Here is a 21,043-nt window from a genome sequence, read left to right as displayed (position 1 = left end):
ATTTTACGAATTTTTTCAGAATTATACGAATTATTCCCTAACTTTTCCGAATTTTTCCCACAAAATTTCTGGAATTTTTCCCATGACATTTTTTTATTTTTCGTGAATAATTCCGAATAATTTTCGAATTATACCCGAATTATTTCCGAATCACAAATTTTTTACCCCACCCAACCGAACGAATTATTCAATTGTCACTGTGTGTTGAAGGAGATTATGGCATGTGTAAATAAAACATTCTTAAAGGACCCGTGTGTAAAATAAAAGTTTGAACAAATGACGTGGTGATTGGATGATGATTGATGCAACGTGCTTGACCACAAGTCACCGATGAAAGGGATGAGGTGCACATTTATTTCTATAATATCATTTTCTCAACTTTTATGAGATGTCGTGTAATGTAGAGGTTTAATGGGCGGGCCGGTACGGGTACCCCGGGTATATCCGGGACGGGTACGGGTAGGACGGGTACAAGGGTATACGGGTACGGGTATGGTCGGGTATATTTTTCAAAAATCATACCCTATCCGTCCTATACCCGTACCCGTGTACCCTTGACGGGTAGGGCGGGTAGGGGTATTTTTTTTTTTTTGCTTTTTTTTTCTGGTTTTTTTTTCTGTTTTTTTTTTCTGTTTTTTTTTTCTGGTTTTTTGTTGGTTTTTTTTTCTGGTTTTTTGTTGGTTTTTTCTGTTTTTTTTTTGGAGGGAAAAATAGAATTTTTGAATTTGGATGAACAGTACTCGGGTATCGAGTACGGGTATAGTCGGGTACGGGTAAACTCGGGTAGGGTATGATCGGGTATTGGTCCAAAAAAACGGATCCGATCCAGTTTATGCCCGTACCCGCGTACCCGAGTACCCGACCCATACCCGGGCTCGGGCACGGGTACCCCGGGCGGCGGGCACGGGCGGGTATGGTCGGGTATACCCGACCCGGGTATTGTTAATCCACTAGTGTAATGTAATGTCAATTGACTTAAACTTCACCAAAACTTGAAATTTAAAGACTTGAATGCTTCTTGTTCATTCGAGAAAAAAAGATAGCCTTCTATTTTTATTTTTTATTTTTTATTTTTTAATATTCTTTTTATTAAAGAATTCCAGTACACTCTGACATTTTTAATATGTTATCTTCAAGAATTAAACTTTTATTATGCTAATCGGATTCAAACCCATTAACCAAAAGCATTATACATACCATCATAAATTTATACTTTTATTAAAGCATTGTTTTTAATATGGTAGATGAACCCTTGAAATTCAAATTTGAGTTTGATGGGGTGTTTTATACTTTTAATAAAGGATAAAATTAGTATTTTATAAACTTATAATGAGTTTTAATAAAAGACAATAAAAATGGTAAATATGTGAGCTTTTGAAGTTTAGAGGGGGAATATGTAATTTTAAAATTTAGAGAGAAAATACGTAATTTTAAAGTTTTTTCGGGGTATATGTGAAATTCCTCCTTTTAAAAAAATAGTGGTTATTAAATTTATCTTTTTTGAAAAGCATTATACGTACCATGCATCATCCATCCGATTCTATTCATCTTTCTTATATTATGGTCGAATAATTTGTATTTTTTTTCTTGCGACTCAGTTGCAATTTCCTCAAAATATCACTGGAGCAAATTATCTATATATATAGCCTTTGTTTGATATTTTTATGACTGGATATATGATATTAAATGTAACTAACTAACAGGTACTTGAAGTACTTGAAACAAGTATCTGGAAAAGTGCATAAGCACATTAACATATAAGCACAAACAAATTAGTAAACATAAGACATGACAAATAGAAATGCATATGTGCATAAAAGAGCACAAAGAATATAGAAGTATTCTTTTGGCGATACTGTTGCTTATTTCTTTTCAATATTTGGTAAGAATTGAATGGAAAGTGGAGAATTAGTGCTGTTGAACCAAGTAAAAATATCTCTATTTTAATTCCGATGCAACACCCAACACATGGCAACTATATATATTTCACGACAATTCAGAATCTCCTGAGGGCTGGTCGACTCTGGCCAATGCCATTTGGAGCAAATTTGGGTGAGTTCATTTAATAACTTTTCTTTTCTTTTAGTTTCTGATTTCTCAAAATGCCTTATAATGGCATAGGAGTTAATTAAGCTTCTCATGTACTGATGATTTCTCCAAGTTTCTTATTTCTGCATAAGTGATTCTTAAATTATCAATATTCATGCTAGGTAAACTCACTTCACTCAATTCGATCCAGTACTGGAATAGTTATAGTTTATCATGTAGCCTTTATGGACCTTGTCATATTTTGTGGAGAATTACAACTTCAATTTTGAGTTACTGGGAAAGGGAAGGTGGTACAATTGGCTAGGAATAAGTCCTAGAGTTGTTGTACTCAAAAGTTGAGAATTCGATTTCCCCTCATGACTTCGCAGCTTTTGCGAAGATTTTCAAAAAAAATTTGAGTTACTGGCTGGGGTGAACTGTCTATTATTATCATCCATCTCCATTGGACTGTGAATCAAGTATTTTTTTTTTCTTTTTTGTTATATGAGTTTGGTATTCTTGCTTTTTTAAATTTGGTAAATGTTATATACAAACTTTGATTTATGATACATGACAATCTAGATTAATTGGGGATATGTGTTGAAGTCATAAAATCACTTACATATTTAAGTTAAGATTTAAGTTTAGCATCAAATGCTAAAACTTCTCAATCTAAGGGGTTTTTTTTTTTTTATTTATTATGAACTTTAACATGATTGTATCAAATTGATTTGTAGTACAGACTAATCCGCGCTATGCATAGTACCATAGCGAGGACCCATGACAAATTATGAATGAATTTCACCAACTAATGGGTTTTTTGCATGCATTGGGATGCTGGTTTTTTGCACTGCTTAATGTTTTTTTAGGAGAATGTTTATCCTTTTACTAGGAATCCTACTTATGACTCCGAGACAAGATTAATTTCTTGCACTTTTAACCTTACTTTTAAGTCAATCCTAAGCTGAACCTATTCAATTACTATAATTTTATGCTTCGTCATAAATACTAGCAGTACTGTCGGTACAGGCAACACAACAGTGGCAGCAGTTGGTACAACAAATGGAGGGACAGGTACTGGTAAAATTTGTAGGAAGTATGTGGAGCAAGCACATAACCTTGCAAATTGGGTGCGCAAAACAAAGAATACTTTGAATGGATATGCTGGGGAGACATTTAGAGAAGGCATGAAGATGACAACACAGTTGGATTCAACAAGATTCAGCTACGCAAACAATAATTAAAGCAAGGAGACTGTTTCAAGCATAGAGATGGTATCGCAGCATTTACAAAAATGAAAGGAAAAGTTACAGCTAGGCCCCCAAATTTATCCTATTTTCACAGAAATGAAAGGAGCGGGGATTTATTTGTTTCCAGTTTTTTAAATTAGCTGTTATTTAGTTGCTATTTTAACTTTTGACGAAAGTTTGTCCTTTCATAGATGTTTTTAGGACCATGTAATAGTTTGAATTATTTTCTTAATATAATATGCATACGGGTTTCTCTTCAAAAAAAAAAAAAGTAGAGCCACATATACTGCTATTAATCCGAAATTTTTAAATATATCATAACCCCCAAAAAGATAAACTAAACCACTACATTTTCTAAAAATTTCGAATTTTCACACGGTTGCATTCCCAAAATGCGGCTACTTTTTTGAGGGCCGCATCTAGAGGATGCGGCCACCTTTTTTTTTTTTTTTTTTCTTCCTTCTCGTGCAGTTCAATTTAAATGAAAAAAAAAGGGGTGGCCGCACCTAGGAGATGCGGCTGTGTCAAAATTTGAATTTTTCAGAAATCATAGTTGTTTGGTTTATCTTTTTTGGAAGTATGGTATATTTAAAAATTTCGGCCTATTAATTGATGCATTTTGATGAACTTTTTGCATGAATTTTTTTGCGAAATGAGCATCATTTTTTTTTTTGTTAGCATTAATATGTGTTTTTGTTCTTATTATATATGGAGTAATTTTTGTGAAGGGAAGTATAAATTGTTAAATTTTGATTTTATCATGAATATAATATTATTATTTTTCAGTATACATATATTTTGACATTTTGTCTGCATGGTTCTCAAAGATGTTTGTTTTTCAAATTGATGCTTGTTTCAAAGGTATATATCTGCTATTCACCCTTTTTCAATATTTTTTTTTAAAGAAAAAATCTATGGATCCTGTAATTCTGCACATGTTGTGGAATTGATTAAATACATATCTTGCTAATAAATAAAAACAAAGCTTGTAGAATTGACAAAAAAAATTCAAATAATAACATATAAATTCATTTCATCAAAGTGCAATAATGTAGTACATTCAAATAATTACATATACATTCATTTTATCAAGTTCTAAAATTATTGTTTGATCTTATTATTAACTAATACATAATGAAGAAATCAAATCTAAAGAAACTATCAAAATAATATTTCAACTCGTTGCAACGCACGGGCACTTAACTAGTATAGTCTAATATATACAGCAAATGGAGTCTCTTTGCTCCTCATCGTTGGCAGATGAGATGCACTTAACATGGAGAATTCAATTGCTTACAAAATTAAAATTTAATAGAAATCCTGAGTACAATATATGTATGAGGAATTGTTGAGCCATTTTTTTTTTGGAAGAAGTAGGCTTTTTGCCCTACTTGGAATTATATTTGCCAAATATTGTTGAGCTAATTGACATGCACATACCACCAACATTAACCATTAATTCTCTATGAAATTAATTCGCATGGGTTTGAAATTTTGAATTGCTTCTATGTATCGACAAGACTATGTCATGATTTTGTTTGTATATGAGAAGCTAAAGGGATTAAGACTTAACAGACGAGCTATTTGTTTCTTGAGTGAGTCTATGGTACTGTGCATATTACGATTTGTTACCGTGCTACGGCTCTATATTATAATTTTTAAACCCTAACGGTCGATCCGAACCATTTATCTTATTCTCCATATTAATATGTGTTTGGAGACCAAATTTTACATTTTTTGAAATTTTTTTTACTATTTTTTTAGATTTATTGAAAATCACTGTTTTTGGATGGTTCAGAATTTTCAGATCAAGTGATTTTCTAAATATTTTAAAAAATAGTAAAAAAAATTCAAAAAAATATAAAATTTGGTCTCCAAACACATATTAATATGGAGAACAAGATGAACGGTTCGGATCGACCGTTAGGATTTGAAAACTCGAATATAAAGCCGTAGCACGGTAACAACCCATGATATGCATAGTACCATAGAGGCATAGACTCACTCATAAAATTTTGACTAAAGGGCCAATGCGGATTTATTTAATAATAATACCTGACGACCTAATACAGTTGGCCAACATGGATTGGTACTTTTAATGTTTGTTTATATGCTATTCTTTGTCCATCTCGCTTAAAATAAGACTATAATATAATATTTCCTGATTCAGATCACACCTCTGATTTAAAAATTCTTGAATTTGCTTCTCATCTGAGTCATCTCTGTCTGGTACAGCTTAGATCCGTGAAGGATCCAAAAACTCCCAAGTCCCTCTTCTCTTCTTCCTAACACTGCTTATAAGCATACAATACAATACAATACAATACATACCCAAAGACTAATTACTTTTGCTGTACATTGCTCTTTCATCTAATGGCTAGAGTAAGAGTTATCATCTTACATGCAATCCTCATCCAAATTATCATTTTATCAAGTAAAATCGAGGCAGTACCTTCCCTCCTTCCCCTAGCCGAAGCCTATCCTCAAATTCAAGAGCTCTGTTCCGAGTTAAACAAAATTGACCCAGATAGAACCGCATTCCATTTCCAACCTTCAAAGAACTGGCTCAACGGTAATCTCTCTCTCTCTCTTTCTCTCTTTCTTTTTCTCACTCTTTGGGCAATTATTCTGGTATCTAAGATGAGGAGCCGTTATCAAGTTTTCACAATCCCCACCTTCCTCATCTAAAGAGAGCATCTTGCCTAGAAATGTTTAAAAAGTCCCACTGCAGCTTGAGTGAGGGCTAGCAAGCATTCCTTTAGCTATGAATCCGATTATATGCTAAAGGAATCAGAAGAGGTGCGAAAGCCAGAGCTTACTTGCCTTATACCTCTTCCTTTGCTAACTCCGCCTGTACTTTCTACTCGTATTAGCTGGTATGCTGGTATGACTCGGTCTCTGCTGATTCTGGTATAAATCTGATAAGAACAGATTTTTCTTGGTTTATGGTTTTTTCTATGTACCAGTTATCTGGTATTATGGGTTTTTTCCTGAATATTTCCTGGTATTAGCTGGTATGCTGGTATGACTCGGTCTCTGCTGATTCTGGTATAAATCTGATAAGAACAAATTTTTCTTGGTTTATGGTTTTTGCATGTACCAGTTTTCTGGTATTATGGATTTTTCCTGAATTTTTCTTGGTATTAGCTGTTATGTTGGTATGACTCGGTCTCTGCTGATTCTGGGTTTTTTTTTGTTTTTTTTCTTTCTTTTTTCCTTTTGGGTGTATCTTTTTATTTCATCCCATTTATTAAATCACAAGCTCCACCAAATATTAGAATACAGATTGCAAGACGACTCCTTTTTCCTTCTTTTTATGTTGAAGTAATTCATCGACTCTTTTTCATTTTTCTAATTCTTTTGATGGCTATTCATTTTTTGAGAAGATAAGTTTTCTGGACTTCGGGTCTAACTATTTCTTTCTTTGCATGTGGTCTTCTGGTTTGGGATTGATAATCGACCAAATAGACCCAAATGGTATGTTTTCTCTCATCACTTCTTTCATCATATCTCTTCCCCTTTAAGTTATTTACGCTTAAAAGTAATTTGATTGCTAGAAACAATTAAGTCTATCCTATGTTGGATAAAATGCTTGTACGATAACTACTTGAACCAGTTATTGCACGTGGCTGATTTTCATTGGATCCTCCCAATGACCTGAGGTACTTAATATTAGGTCCTACAAGATGGTACATCATGACCTGTTCATTTTCCAAATCACAATCAAATAGCTAAAGCGACATCAGTTGAGATGAAATTTTTTGAAGAAACTGTTAGCTTTATATAGGCCAAAAATCAGTTCTTCTTTCGCATAAAACTGTTAGCATATTATAAGGCCGAAAATTAAAATTTCCTTCGAAAAAACTAGGCCCAATGTACTACAAGGGGCTATACCACCTTTTTTACCAGTACAACCCCCAAGGTCCACTCTGGGGCACCCTCGTGTGGGGCCACTCCGTCTCCACCGACCTCGTCAACTGGGAAGCACTTGATGTCGCACTTGATCGCACAGACCCGTTTGACATTAACGGGGTTTGGTCTGGCTCCGTCACCTTTGTGGCCGGTGAACCCATTATCCTCTACACTGGCATCGATGACAAGCAGAGGAATGTGCAGAACATCGCCTTCCGGAAGAACGGGTCGGACCCGTTGTTGCGAGAGTGGACCAAACCAGGTTACAACCCGATTATGCTTCCCGGAGGCGATATCGACCCAGACAATTTTAGAGACCCGACTACCGGATGGTTTGGTCAAGACAGGCACTGGAGAACGGCGGTTGGAGCTAACCTGGAGGGAAGAGCTGAGATTCTGTTATACAAGTAAGCATTTCAAATGGTTTTGTTAGGTTTGGACCTGTTGGCGTTTTACTTTTGTGCCGTTTGTGATTAGTTACAGGCTTAAAACAATGCAAAATGGTATGTCTTTGTTTATGCAAGTACTTAGGTTCTTTCGTGGTTTATGTCAGTGAGAGCTGACAAACTTTGACACTCCTATTTTTCCACAAAAAAAATGAATTGACCTTTTCTCCTCTTTGTACATTTTAATTTATTATTAGAATGATTAACTTTCATTTGTTGCTTAATTTTTTAAGAAAAGTGACATGAATCTTCATTCTCGACTTCTATTTTGTAGGAGTCAGAACTTTGAAAATTGGACAAGGAATGAGTTTCCATTGCACAAATCTCAAAACAGTGGCATGTGGGAATGCCCTGATTTCTTTCCTGTATCACTATCCAGTAAAGATGGGTTAGATCCATCAGTTAACACAGGAAACATAAAACATGTTCTTAAAGTGAGCCTTATGAAAACCCTGCAAGATTACTACTTAGTCGGCAAGTATGACGAGAAGAAAGATGTTTTTGTACCAGATGAGGGGTACGAAGATGATTACAGGACTTGGCCCATGATAGATTACGGGCATGTTTATGCTTCTAAGTCTTTCTTTGATAGCAAAAACAATAGGCGGATTCTTTGGTCTTGGGTAAATGAGTCGGATAGTGAGGCAGATGATGTCAAGAGAGGCTGGTCTGGTATGCAGGTCTGTGTATTAATGAAATTCGGTACGCTTTGATTATTATTTAATTTGCTTAATTGTAGTATTTCATCTTTTTGGTACTTATTCAAATTTCTAAGGTTACAATTTCCTACATTGGTTTCTAGACATTCCCAAGGGCTATCTGGCTGGATACCGATGGAATGCAACTAATTCAGTGGCCCATTGAAGATATCAAATTACTCAGGAAACAACAAATCCAGTTGCGTGATTTTGGATTGCAATCTGGTGTCAAACATGAAATCAGTGGGATCTTGACTTCCCAGGCAAGTTGATAGTTGTAGAGAGAGGATATAATTATGCAATATTTTAGATTTTACTGGATCTGAAAGTACCAATAGTAGGATCACCGAAGATTTTATCAAGCTAGCCTATAATCAAACCCAATTGGTATGTATAATTGTATTTATTAAGTGATATAAAACTAATACCTTTAGGCAGTATGACCAGTAGTGGCATGCTATTGCTCTAGGGTACCGTATTACTTTGTATGCTTAACCTGAGATTCTTGATTACTAGGGCCAAAAAAAAAGAATGCCATGGTCCCAAACCTGGAAAAAGGTACATTTGAAGTACTTCAGGCATTACATAAAGAACAATAGTAAACTAGATTTGAAAAGTTCCGCAGTACCAGATTTGTTGATCTTAAAAGGTATGAAATATTAAAGAAATGTGCATTAGTTATATAATAGAAAAAACCAAATTGGGCCCATCATGGACCACTCAGTTTAGTGCAAAACAATTTCATTGAACAAGTCATTTTCACGGACTTTACTAGTTTCTAATTACAGGCAGATGTTGAGGTAGAATTTGAACTACCAAGCCTCGAAGGTGCCGAATCATTTGACAATTCATTTCTTCTAGATCCTTCCAAGCTCTGTGATGAGATCACACCATTTGATGAGGGAGGAATTGGCCCCTTTGGCCTTTTTGTTCTGACCAGTGATATTGAAGGCGAGGAAGAATACACTGCTATCTATTTCAGGATATACAAAAGCTCCGATAGATACATGACTCTCATGTGCTCTGACCTAAAAAGGCACACCTTTTCAACTTCTTATCATAATTAACAAGGCAATTTCATGTGTTCCACTGCAATAAATATGAAAGTACTGTCAGTTATCTCATTGAAATATGCTAAAACCCCAAGTAACCCCCCGTATGTGGGAACTGTCATTTGTTGCATTATTTGGGGACAGAGAATATCAACTTTCTATATATATTTAGAGGGTAAAATCCGTACTAATAAAAAATGTCAAGGTTCATAGGGGCACATATGAATTAAATTCCTTCTTCTTATTATTTGTTTTTGTGTCCCAAAATTAGCTCATCAAGGAGAGAGGGTGTTTACAAACCTGCACATGGTGCCTTTGTTGGAGTAGATATAAGCAAGGACAAAATAATTTCACTGAGAACCCTGGTAAATATTTTGTTTAGTCCTATTTTATCATAATAAAGTTATTCATTTCTGTGCTTCAACTTTAGGTTAGCCCTGCCAATCACTAAATCATACTTAGTTTATTTTATTTGTAATACTTCATGGTCAGAGGTTACTGTGAAGGAACAATTAAGCCTCAACAATCTCAAAATTAACCATCAGGAGGAAGCTATTGCAAACATGTGGCCATGCTCTTTTCTCATATACAAATTGACTTGGGGATAGAGCTTTTATCTTATGTAGGTTTTTATTCAATCATTAAATGCTAAAAAAAATGATTAAACAACACATTACGGAAGAAAATCAAACATGGTTTTTTAATTTGTTTTGTTGTTTCTATTGTTGTTCTTGGTAAAGGTGGTTCTCTAGATTGGTTGAATGATTAGAGGAGGTGGGGGGACTTAGAATAATGGATAACAGGTGGTATGATTGCACCACTTTCGTTCAAAAAGAATAAAACTAAATACTGTATAAATTCTCCATAACAGATAGATCATTCAGTGGTAGAGAGCTTTGTAGCTGGTGGTAGAACATGTATGACAATGCGAGTCTACCCAAAACATGTGTTGACCGATGAAACCTCAGGACTTTATGTGTTCAACTATGGCTCTCAAGAGGTGAAGATCAGAGAGCTCAATGCATGGGAGATGGCAAAGGCTCGTGTGAACATTGAAAATGATGATTTTATTAGTAGGGACTATATTTAAGTTAGTATAGGAGTCTTTCTTGCATAAGATTCATTCAGGCATGACATTACGTGTCTGGGATAAGATGATTGATAGAATATTTGTTGCTTGTCAAGAAGAATATATCAGGAAGCATTAATGTGATGTTATTGTGATACCTGAGTACTATTTGAGTTTAGTTATTTTCTATTAATTCTTTTTCCTTGAAAATGCAACGAAATTGTACTGAGTACCATTTGTCATTTGAGTGAGTTATTGTCACACCCCGCGGCCAGGGTCGTAACAGTCCCCCGCCGTAAGCATACAACGCCATGTATGCTTACAAGGCAATTAACAATTCAATCAAAACAACACACAAATTCAAAACAAGTTTCTAATATAAAATCAGAGTACACAGTCTGGACAGTAAATAATACAATATAAGTATCTCATCCGGATACCAACCATGAGGCCTACCCTAAAACTATACACCAAAATATCTAGGGTCCTGAGATGGTAAGCTTCTATGGCCTACTACTTGCGTGCCTCTCCGGAATCAGTTGCACCCGTACCTGTAAAATAACCGGGAGGGTGGGGGTGAGAATAAATTCTCAGTGCGAATTTGCCACAGTTCAGACTATTGGACTTGCAATCAAACTCCATATACAACAATGAAACCCAAACAATAACAATGCAAACAGATGTATATAATCATAAATAACAGTATACCAATGCTCGACAACAATTAATCAACCTGAAACACAGTTCACGGAATTTCCAAGATGAATTTCAAAACACAACATATATTTGGCTTAACTTAATTCATTAGGGCTTGTAGCAACTACAGATGTTCTTTCGAGCTGGACCGTTATCAAACCCACATCTGTAGGGTTACAGGCGCCTACAGATGGCCAACCAAGCTGGACCCTTTTTATCCGACACCCATCTGTAGCTGTTTGGCTTAACCATATCCTAAGGTCTGGTTACAAGTCACCTATACAGGTCAACTTGACACAAATGCAATCACACGGAATCAAAGTCAGCCATACCGCTCAACTTTGCAATTTCATTCAAATAGAATCACAATCAGCTATCAGCTTTGCACAATTCATTAAACAGGTCAACGGATAGGTCACCGTCACCTTATCCAGCCACCTAAACAGGTCGGTCTGGCAAATTCTAACAGGTCAACGCATAAGTCAGCAGCGTCACCTTAATCCAGCCACCTAAACAGGTCGGTCTGGCAAATTCTAACAGGTCAACGCATAAGTCAGTAGCGTCACCTTAATCCAGCCACCTAAACAGGTCGGTCTGGCAAATTCATAAACACAGGTCCACGGATAGGTCACCGTCACCTTATCCAGCCACCTAAACAGGTCGGCCTGGCAGATTCATTCACATCAAGAACAATTAATAGAACTAATCAAATAATAACCATACCAACATGCCAAATAACCTTAACCGAACAATTCAAGTCATTCTCATTTATGCAAGAATCAATCTACAGCATGAATTCCAAAATATGCAACAATTAAGCATTCAACATGACAAACGAATAAACAGTTTAATTCCTGAAAATAAAGTATCAAACAAGTCCAAGAATCCCGCACCTTAGTATGACGAGCGTACCGCTTAATTTAAGGATTGGACGTCTCGTATTGCCTCGCTAAGTCTTGCTCAACCGAGCCTACACCTATATTATACGTATACTTGGTTTAATTTGGATTCAGTGGTCCATACGTTTACTTAGGGTTTGTACAGTCCTAAATCAATTCTTATGTCTTGGTATCGATTCTTTTCGGTTCCTTCTTTCTTATTAAAAATCTCATAGAACGGTGCACAATTGCATCTAGGCCCTCTAGCCATATACCCTTTCACTTTGGTAACCATCAATCACCGTTTCACTACTTTGGTTCTCGGATCAATTCGATTTACCGTTTGGTTAACCCTAATTTGGTCAAAACCTCAAATCAGTCGTTAAATGTTCTAAAAATTCACGATCAGGAAGCAACCCTACCGATTACAAGTCTAATTGGTTGGGTTAAGCAAATCAAATCACGATTATGCCAACTTTCATTTTTGGCACGAAACCCTAGAAATCAGATTTCACAAATCGAAAGAAAACGGGAAAAAGATTGACAAACAAACTAGTAAGGAGTGTAGAGGAACTAGTCCTCGAGTAATTCGAACACAAATCTCGAGTTTAAAACGAGAATCTGAGAAATCGAGAAAATTCGAGGTTTCGAAAGAAATAGAGAGAGAAAGAAATACCAAATAAGAGGGTTAGGAGAGATCCTCGGCTGCTGTCTCGGTTCCAAACTTGATTTCTCGCAACAACCGAGAGTCAGAAAGAAACGGAAAGTTCTCACACTCTTTTCCTTCTCCTTGGACGAAATCACTTGAAAAATGGGGAAAATATGAAGTGGGAGAGAGAGAGAAGGTTCGATTTGAGTTTTAGGGTTAAAATTACTCCGAATGCGGATGCACCCATCCGCACTGCGGGTGGCTTGACCCGCACTCAGCACTTAGTCGGTTTTCAGCATGAATTTTAACACAGAAATCACCCGCAGTGCGGGTGGCTTCACCCGCAGTCAGAACTTAGTAGATTTTTGGAATGAATTTTAACACAGAAACCACCCGCAGTGCGGGTCACTCACCCGCACTCGGGACTTAGGCAAGAGGTCAGGAAAAGTCCGAGCGTAGTGCGGATGAACCCCACCCGCAGTGCGGGTCAACCTCATCCGCACTCAGTACTTAGCCGATTTTAGGAAATTCAGTTCAATACAAGAATTCATGAGTGCGGCTGAACCCATCCGCAGTGCGGGTCACTCACCCGCACTCAGTACTTAGCTAATTTTTCAGAATTTCAAATCAACACATGTTTGAATGAGTGCGGATGCACCCACCCGCAGTGCGGGTCAACCCATCCGCACTCAGCCTATAAAATCTCAAAATCTCGAAATTTCAACGCGGTTTTGATTCATACTTAATTTACTTATTTAGGGGAACCTTAATTAAGGTTTAAACTTCAATTTTATTAACAAAATTTTTAATTCTTGCTTTTAAATCCTTTGACTTTAATTACTAAAATTTCGTAACGTAACAGTTATCCAAGATTCATTATTAAATTCTTGAAAAAAAAACTAAAAACACGGTCACATACTGACATGACGATTTGAGTTCCTCTGATATGAATAATTTTCTGAAAAAACAGACAGTACCTAGATGGAGCCCATATAAAGCTCGTTATAATCTCATGATCTTGTTTGCCTTTCCCCATTTTACTGACCTTTTACTGACCAACTGTGGGCCTCCACACGAAAATGGATCCCGTCAATTGTAGATGATAGGTATAATAGGAGGAACAAAGAAAGGGTATCATTGGCCCAAATATAGATTCCATCCATCATGTATGACAGGTGAAATGGTAGGAAAAGACGAGGGCCATCTTTCTACTCGAGTCCGAGCCTGTTATCCTCTACACCGGCATTGATGACAAGCGGATGAATGTGCGAAATAGTCTTGCCAGATACTGCTAGAGCTCCGTAGTTCGACAAGCCACGTGGCGTGGGCTAAGTAAGATTACCATAAATATGCCCATAACCCGTAGTTTGCTCTGGGTTAATTTCCCTTTTGTGACCTAGTTGCACAAGTACCTGGATATGCCAATCTGATAATTATCATTATTTTAAATCTGAAATTATAAGTGGTAGTTTTCATTAATTCAGAATTGTAGGTTACACAGAATTAATTTTGTTGACCTTAAAAGAAGATATCCATTCAGTTAAATATTGAAAAATTGATGCTACTTTGTTATCCTCATAAACTATGGAGAACATGATGGTAAAATTAAGTTTTGATCTTGAAATTTTGAGGTTCTAATGTGTTATCTAATTTCTTAGGTATTCCGAGGGCTCTGTGGTTGGATCCGACGGAAAGCACTGGTCCTGCGGTCAAGTGAAGAAATCCAATTGCTTAGGAAACAACAAATCTAGTTGCGTAAATATAATTACAATCTGGGAATCGACACGGAATCACTGGAGTCTTGGCTTCACAGGCAAGTCTATCAAAATTTATATATGCCAACCTGATCGGGTTGGTACAATTAATAATTTGGTGTCTGTCTGCCGGACTTTGCCAGTATGGGACTGTTATTTGGTCCTGTAATCCTTGGCGGTTATATAACCTGGAACTCAGTTGAGTGATAAGCGGAAAATCAACTTATCAACATTTGTTGTGTGTACTACTTATCCCAAATAGGAAAAAGAGATACTCGATCAATGGAAGTACTTAAGTTCAAGAGGTTATTGTTAGCCGAACCAGCATACTTTTTATGCTGCAAATTAAATGTCATAACTACAAGCAGATGTTGTGGAATTTGAAAAGCCATGCCTGGAAGGAACTGAGTCATTTGACAGTTCAGTGCTTCTAGATCATTCGAAGCTCTGGAACTAGATTGGACCTTTTGATGAAGGATGAATAGGACCCCACCCTTCGGTGTCGTTCTCACAAGTGATGATGGCCTAGAAGAGATATCAATCTATTTATTTCAGGATATACACATTTCTGAATAAGTACATGGCCCTTAATTGTGTGCTCTGACCTAAGAAGGTCCCAAATACTTGAACATGTTTTCTCTTATTGGATATATTCAAGAATGGTGTTGGTGAGTTTTCGGTGTTATTGTACCTCTTTTGTGTAAATATAAATGATAAGTTTTTCATTTGATGGGCAATGTACAGGGTGCTTCAAGGTCCTGCTGGTGCATGCGCAATTCTTTCCATTTTTCGTATATATAAATTTTTTGAGCTTCAAGGGCGGGCCTGGCGCGGTGGTAGAGTATCTCCACTTGTGTCCTGGAGGTCCTGGGTTCGAATGAGCCTCCTTGCAAAAAGCAAGGGAAAGGCTGCCTAGAAATTCCCTTCCCCAGACCCCACAACGTGTGGGAGCTTTCGGCTCTGGGTAAGCCTTTTTTTTATAAATTTTTTGAGCCAATTGATAGCTCATCAAGAGGAGAGAGAGTTTACAACCCTAGTTTATGATGCCTTTGTTGGTGCAGACATAATTTTAGTCTGAAGAGAATATATATTGTTATTTCTGTCAGTGTATCTACTTTTGTTTCACCTTCCTGCTCTGATCTGTACTTTACTGGCGCGATTTGCACTAGGCTTACAATATTTTGCTGCCTACTACTTGTGGTCGCAGGAATTAGTATCAAGGTTCAATTATTCCCTCAATATTTCTTACAGAGATGTATAAAAGGATTAAAGCTAATAGTAGTGTCTGTTGTTGAATACAGATACACCATTCTATGGTAGAAACCTTTGAAGGAAAGGAGGCAGTAGAACATAACGGCATTGCGGGTCTACCCAAAACATGCATTGACTGGTCAAACTTAAGCTCTATATGTTTATGACCATGGATATCTAGATGCACGTATAAAATGGCAATCTAGGTTATTATGGGGATAATTAATTTCATTCTTTCATATGTATTTTGAGTTTTTGACATAGTTTGCTATTGTGCTGAGCTTAATTAATGTCCAAGTGTGTTAGTTACAAAATAATAATATTCAAAAAAACAATATTTATTTTCCAATCTTCAAGGAACTCACCGAGGGTGAAAAAAATAGGTTTTCTTTATTCTTGCAAGTACTTTGTGTAATATATTTACTTGTTCTTTCTTTTTCAATTGTATAATGATTTATTTCTTGCCAGAAATTGATTCAATGTCATGTAATGTCAATTGACTTAAATGCATCTATCTACTTCATTCGAGAAAAAAGATAGCCTTCTATTTTAATTTCTTACTTTTTTAATATTTTTTTTATTAAAAAATTCCGGTACACTAGCATTTTGATATGTTATTTTTGAAAATTAAACTTGTATCATTTTGAAAGAGAGACAATAACTTGAAAATATGATTCAAAGCTATACATAAGGATTGGAGCACAAATAAAAATTGCACATTTCAGGAATGAGATTAAGCATAGTTTAAATTCTGAACTAAAATTTTGGACTATATCTAGGGGTGTCAATGATCATACATAACTAGCGAAATCACGTGTCCGGACCGAACAAATTTGTGTGTTGTACCGTACCGTGCCAATCTTTTAAAAGATAATCACATCACACAGATAATCACATCACACAAATACATGAGTCAGCACATGCTGTGATTTTACCCGTGCCATGCCGTGACAAGAGCATAACTTTTTTACATATTCTTGAGAGATTTTTTTATTTAGAAATAAAATAATATTTTATGCTGAAAAGATAATAGTTGGAATGAATTTTCGAAACTAAAAGGAGAATCGGAGCAAAAATCCGATGCAAGGAGCTTACATCTAAAAAAAAAAAATTCAGTGTAGCTCTTTTTTCCAATCGCCAGATCACCCACCATAGATTACACCAGCTTGAGAAAAATTGTTACACCGACGGTGCAACCGGTTTTCTGCCGAAGCTTTAGTGTCGCCATCTCTCTGTGACGATCGACCAACTTTGATACAAACAGATCAAAATTTTGAAAGATAAAAACAATAAAAAAAAATAAAAAAATATCAGGTGTTCATCGGTCCGGTGCAATTGCTCCGGTTCTCCCTCTTTTCCGAAAATTCAACCCAAGCCTTCCCTTTTCAACATAAAGTATTATTTTATTTCTAAATAAAAAAAATATATCCCTCTTGAGATATGCTGGCCTGAAACAATCTTTACCTTTTTTTTTTTCCTTTTTGGTTGAAAAGTACGACAAAATCAGCATTTCACTACAGAAAATATTGTAGTAGAATCTGTTACATACAGCTTATTGCAAAACGTATATCATCGTCAAAAAGATGAGAGAAATGTTCAGGTAACTTGAAAACTGCGCTAAATTTCAAAAGGCAACCCAGCAGAATTTTAACAATTCACTGCACACTATTCATCATCATCATCTGCAAAAATAATAAAAAAAAAAACAAAAAACAAAGGCAAAAATATTAGAATTAAAATTTTGGGGTTTGAAGTAACATGAAATTCAATTTATATATAATAGCTCTTGAAATGAGGTCAAACTAAGTTCTTGGTAAACTTTCCATGCGAGCCCTTCAAAATGCTTCTTATAATTGTAGTGTGGGAACCTTTTTGTTTAGCCCCTGAACTTTGAACTCTTTTGTATTGCCTTTCAAAATACTATCTTGCCTTAAAATGCTTTTCAATATAATTTTTTATTTTCATTTAAACATATACCGTGTCTTTGAATTTTAAAAATGCCATACAGTATCTGTATCCATATTCATGTACCATAGTTATGCAATTTACATTAACAATACTTCATTGAATGTACTAGACCAATTCTATTTATCAAAAGTTCACCCAGGCTTCTGAAACATCCAAAAATGAAGAGCTTTCAAATAAACTTTTCTAATATTTTATTGCCAGATATTGCAGATTGGTATTCACTCATTTGGACAAAAATCGAAGTCATAAATGAAGTTTTTGGTTTGACAAATTGAGATCTTAACACATACAAAATACTAAGGGAAAATTAGTTATTTGCCACTCCAAAACTTTAAAATTTGAAAAATGCCACCCCGAAATTAGAAATCATCCTAATGCCACTCTTAAACTTAGTTAATTTTTAATTTTGCCACTCCAAATAATTAATGACTAAAATACCCTCCCTAGAGCAAATTCTCTTCCTCTCCATCCGACTCTTATCGGCTGCTCGATCTCGAGAGTTTACACGTAATGCCTTGAAGCTGCTCGAATTTTAGGTAATGCCTCGAAGCTGTGCAAATTTTAGGTAATGCCTTGAAGCTCCTCGATCTCGAGAGTTTACATGAGCTTTTTGGTGATCTGATCCAAAGCGCTTCTTCGTGTGTCCCCTCCAGTTTGAACGGCTCGGCGCGATCCATTTCCTCCAGTGTCACCGGGGCAAGCCAAGGGATCGGTACCAGTGGTACGAACAGTGATACTTACAGCTCAGTTAGTTCGTCCAATTTGGTTAAATCAGTACTGGATTCGAAAGAAGGACAGATGGGAAAGAGCTCTGTTATGGTAACAAGAAATGATAGTTATGTGAAGGCACCCTGATGGGATTGCTGGAAATTCACTTACTGCACGAGCACTTCCCACAATTCCAGCTCGAAAACCAACAGCACCTGGTTCCTCTGGTAAGTAATTAACATCTTCAAATTTCATGGTATTTTTGTTGTAGAAATATTGGTTTTAAATTGATGAGTTCATTATCTGATACTGTTTAGGTGAAGATGGTAATAAATTAAGCTTAATCCAGCTCACTAGCAAAGTAGAAATCTGCATGAAGAAAGGCTCGAAAGAACTGAACCTACAAAACAAATTATTCAATGAAATTGAATGGCTACCGGATTCTATCGGTAAGCTCTTTGCCCTGACATCTCTCGACCTGTCAGACAACCGGCTTGTGGCCTTACCCATCACCATACGAGGTCTTGTCTCTTTGCAAAGACTTGACCTTTCTTCAAATCGACTCTCAGTATTCCATGATTCAATCGGGGATTTGTTCAATTTACTGTATTTGCTCTAGGGAGGGTATTTTAGTCATTAATTATTTGGAGTGGCAAAATTAAAAATTAACTAAGTTTAGAGTGGCATTAGGATGATTTCTAATTTTGGGGTGGCATTTTTCAAATTTTAAGGTTTTGAAGTGGCAAATAACCAATTTTCCAAAATACTAATGGTATTATAATATATGAACGGGGAACTTTCATTTGTGTCCCTGAAAAACTCTAGAGACCGCTTGTCCCTGCAAAGTGGGAAATATCATGAACGTGCCCCCGAACCGTAGAATATATCACATATATAGATGTACCGCAACAAAACATGAAGTTCTACCATCATTTTTCCCTGTTACTCAAAGAATGGCCAAACTACCCCTCAATCCACACTATCTTGTAATCGCAGATGAGGGGAAAAGGAGACAGCATAAGTCTTGGAAATAATAAAAGGAGGACAAAGTTTTAATCAAGGCCAAACTACCCCTCAATCTGCACTGTCTTGTCAAAGGAATTGCAATACTTGTCATAAAATGAGGACATAGTTTTAGTCAAGGCTTATAGGGGCATTTGACATACTTTGCTCATCAATAACCAAAAAATCTCTAATTTTGAAGAAGTATATGTATACAAACTATGCCTCAATAACAGATGTTTTACAGCATTAGCATTCTTACTTGTGCCCATTATCACAATGTACATAACTCTTCTTTTTTAATACAATTGTTAGTGGCGCAAAGCCAACTAACCTTAAAAAAGAAGTATTTTCCAAAGAAGAAGAAATAATTCTTCTCACTGCCCAAATTCATAATAACTTAATACAGTTCTTCATTACAAAAAATCAGCAAAGGGCTCCAATGTTCATGATTTCGGTGCCAAGTTATGTCATTTTTTTTTTAATTTGAGCTTGAAAAAGAAAATGCAAAATGTCGGATGTATTCTATACATCTCACCAGATGCATCTAAACAACTGGGGTTTGGACTTCAGTCTGATAGGCATCAGAGTTTGCGGATTGTGATATTTCTGGGTTAAATTATTTTCTTGTTCTTAATACACATTCAAGTCATGAATATTTTTCTGCATATATTACACGATTGCTGTTTGTCATCTGAAAGTTCATAAGATTCCTGTTTAAGATTTAATTTCATTCGCACCGATTTGGCACCAAAATGTTTGGCATTGGATCTCTCTTTAAATCAAACCCTTAACTAAAGTAAACCTTTCCCTGTTTCCATGCATGTAAGTGCTTTTACAGCTTACAAGGTGTTTGCTTTCCCTTAAAGCTCAGTACAAGTAAACATGCCAAGCAAAGTTTTTGCAAACTGATGTAGCTTACCAAATTACTTGCTACTTTATGCGAAAAACTCGAATTGAAATAAACAGAAAGTATTACAGCTAAGAAAACTTGCTCTACATTATTACACAGGAAATTTTTAAAAAAATTTCTTATCAGACTACATGATAATTCACAATGCTTGACTTTAAACCAGATTAAGGTGTAAATATAAATACTTCCCCTCTTTTTGTTTGCTTCTAGCAGAAAATCCTAGTTCTTCACTCCTCAAATGAACCTAATTACTAAACTAGTTCTTACTTTCTATATGCCATCAAATCGGAAGAAACAAAAATAGAGACAAATTATAGCAAAAAAGGGAGAAAAAGGGATTACCAAAGTAGCGGCGCTCGTTAGCAGCCTTGGCCTTGTCAAGCATCTTGTCTAGATCCTGTTTGAGCTGCACATCCCAATTGACGAGGCTGTTCACAAACACCGCACCCAGCCCCATTCCGATCACATGCTCCCAAGGATCTAAAACGAAACCGTGCATCACTTCGATCAGAACTAGAACAATTTTATTCGAAATAAAGAAGAAACGGGGAAAGGGGAGGAAAGCAAAGCAAAGTACGTACGGCGCATGTAAGGGAGCTTGCGGAGAGCGTTGGAGTACATCTGAGTGCCCAATCCGAGCAGCATCCCGATCGCCGTCGCCGTCGCTGGCATTGTTGCGAGCGATTCAGAATTTGGGTTTGGTTGGAGGGGGGACTTAATCGAGAGCGTATCCTCTGCGGAGGTTTTCCTGCGGTGGGCAGCGGTGGTT

General features: G+C 36.3%; 2 protein-coding genes and 1 long non-coding RNA gene across 4 annotated transcripts; 2 read left to right on the top strand and 1 right to left on the bottom strand.

Annotated features, from left to right (window-relative positions):
- Positions 1 to 5,636: 5,636 nt before the first annotated feature.
- Positions 5,637 to 10,656, top strand: LOC144562910 (beta-fructofuranosidase, insoluble isoenzyme 7-like). Of its 2 annotated transcripts, XM_078312267.1 has the most exons (8): positions 5,637 to 5,850; positions 6,747 to 6,755; positions 7,147 to 7,597; positions 7,911 to 8,316; positions 8,439 to 8,601; positions 9,127 to 9,370; positions 9,658 to 9,751; positions 10,258 to 10,656. In XM_078312267.1, the coding sequence occupies exons 1-8, from the start codon at positions 5,652 to 5,654 to the stop codon at positions 10,474 to 10,476; spliced, it is 1,785 nt and encodes a 594-aa protein (XP_078168393.1). In that variant the 5' UTR covers positions 5,637 to 5,651; the 3' UTR covers positions 10,477 to 10,656. The 2 variants fall into 2 exon arrangements, with proteins under 2 accessions (XP_078168393.1, XP_078168394.1); XM_078312268.1 differs by lacking the exon at positions 6,747 to 6,755.
- A 3,226-nt stretch (positions 10,657 to 13,882) lies between these two features.
- Positions 13,883 to 15,448, top strand: LOC144563504 (uncharacterized). Its single transcript, XR_013514368.1, has 3 exons — positions 13,883 to 14,010; positions 14,337 to 14,495; positions 14,798 to 15,448. It is a non-coding gene; the product is annotated as an uncharacterized LOC144563504 (long non-coding RNA).
- Positions 15,449 to 17,124: 1,676 nt separating this feature from the next.
- On the bottom strand, positions 17,125 to 21,002 carry LOC144563307 (uncharacterized). Its single transcript, XM_078312760.1, has 3 exons — positions 20,856 to 21,002; positions 20,617 to 20,754; positions 17,125 to 17,365 (listed from the first exon to the last, which is right to left on the bottom strand). The coding sequence occupies exons 1-3, from the start codon at positions 20,944 to 20,946 to the stop codon at positions 17,349 to 17,351; spliced, it is 246 nt and encodes an 81-aa protein (XP_078168886.1). The 5' UTR covers positions 20,947 to 21,002; the 3' UTR covers positions 17,125 to 17,348.
- Positions 21,003 to 21,043: the final 41 nt, after the last annotated feature.

This window comes from Carex rostrata, chromosome 12 (assembly GCF_964058835.1).
Source record: "Carex rostrata chromosome 12, lpCarRost1.2, whole genome shotgun sequence".
Classification (NCBI taxonomy): Eukaryota; Viridiplantae; Streptophyta; class Magnoliopsida; order Poales; family Cyperaceae; genus Carex; species Carex rostrata.
Note: the sequence above shows the minus strand (reverse complement) of the source record. Positions and strands in the feature narration are given on the sequence as shown.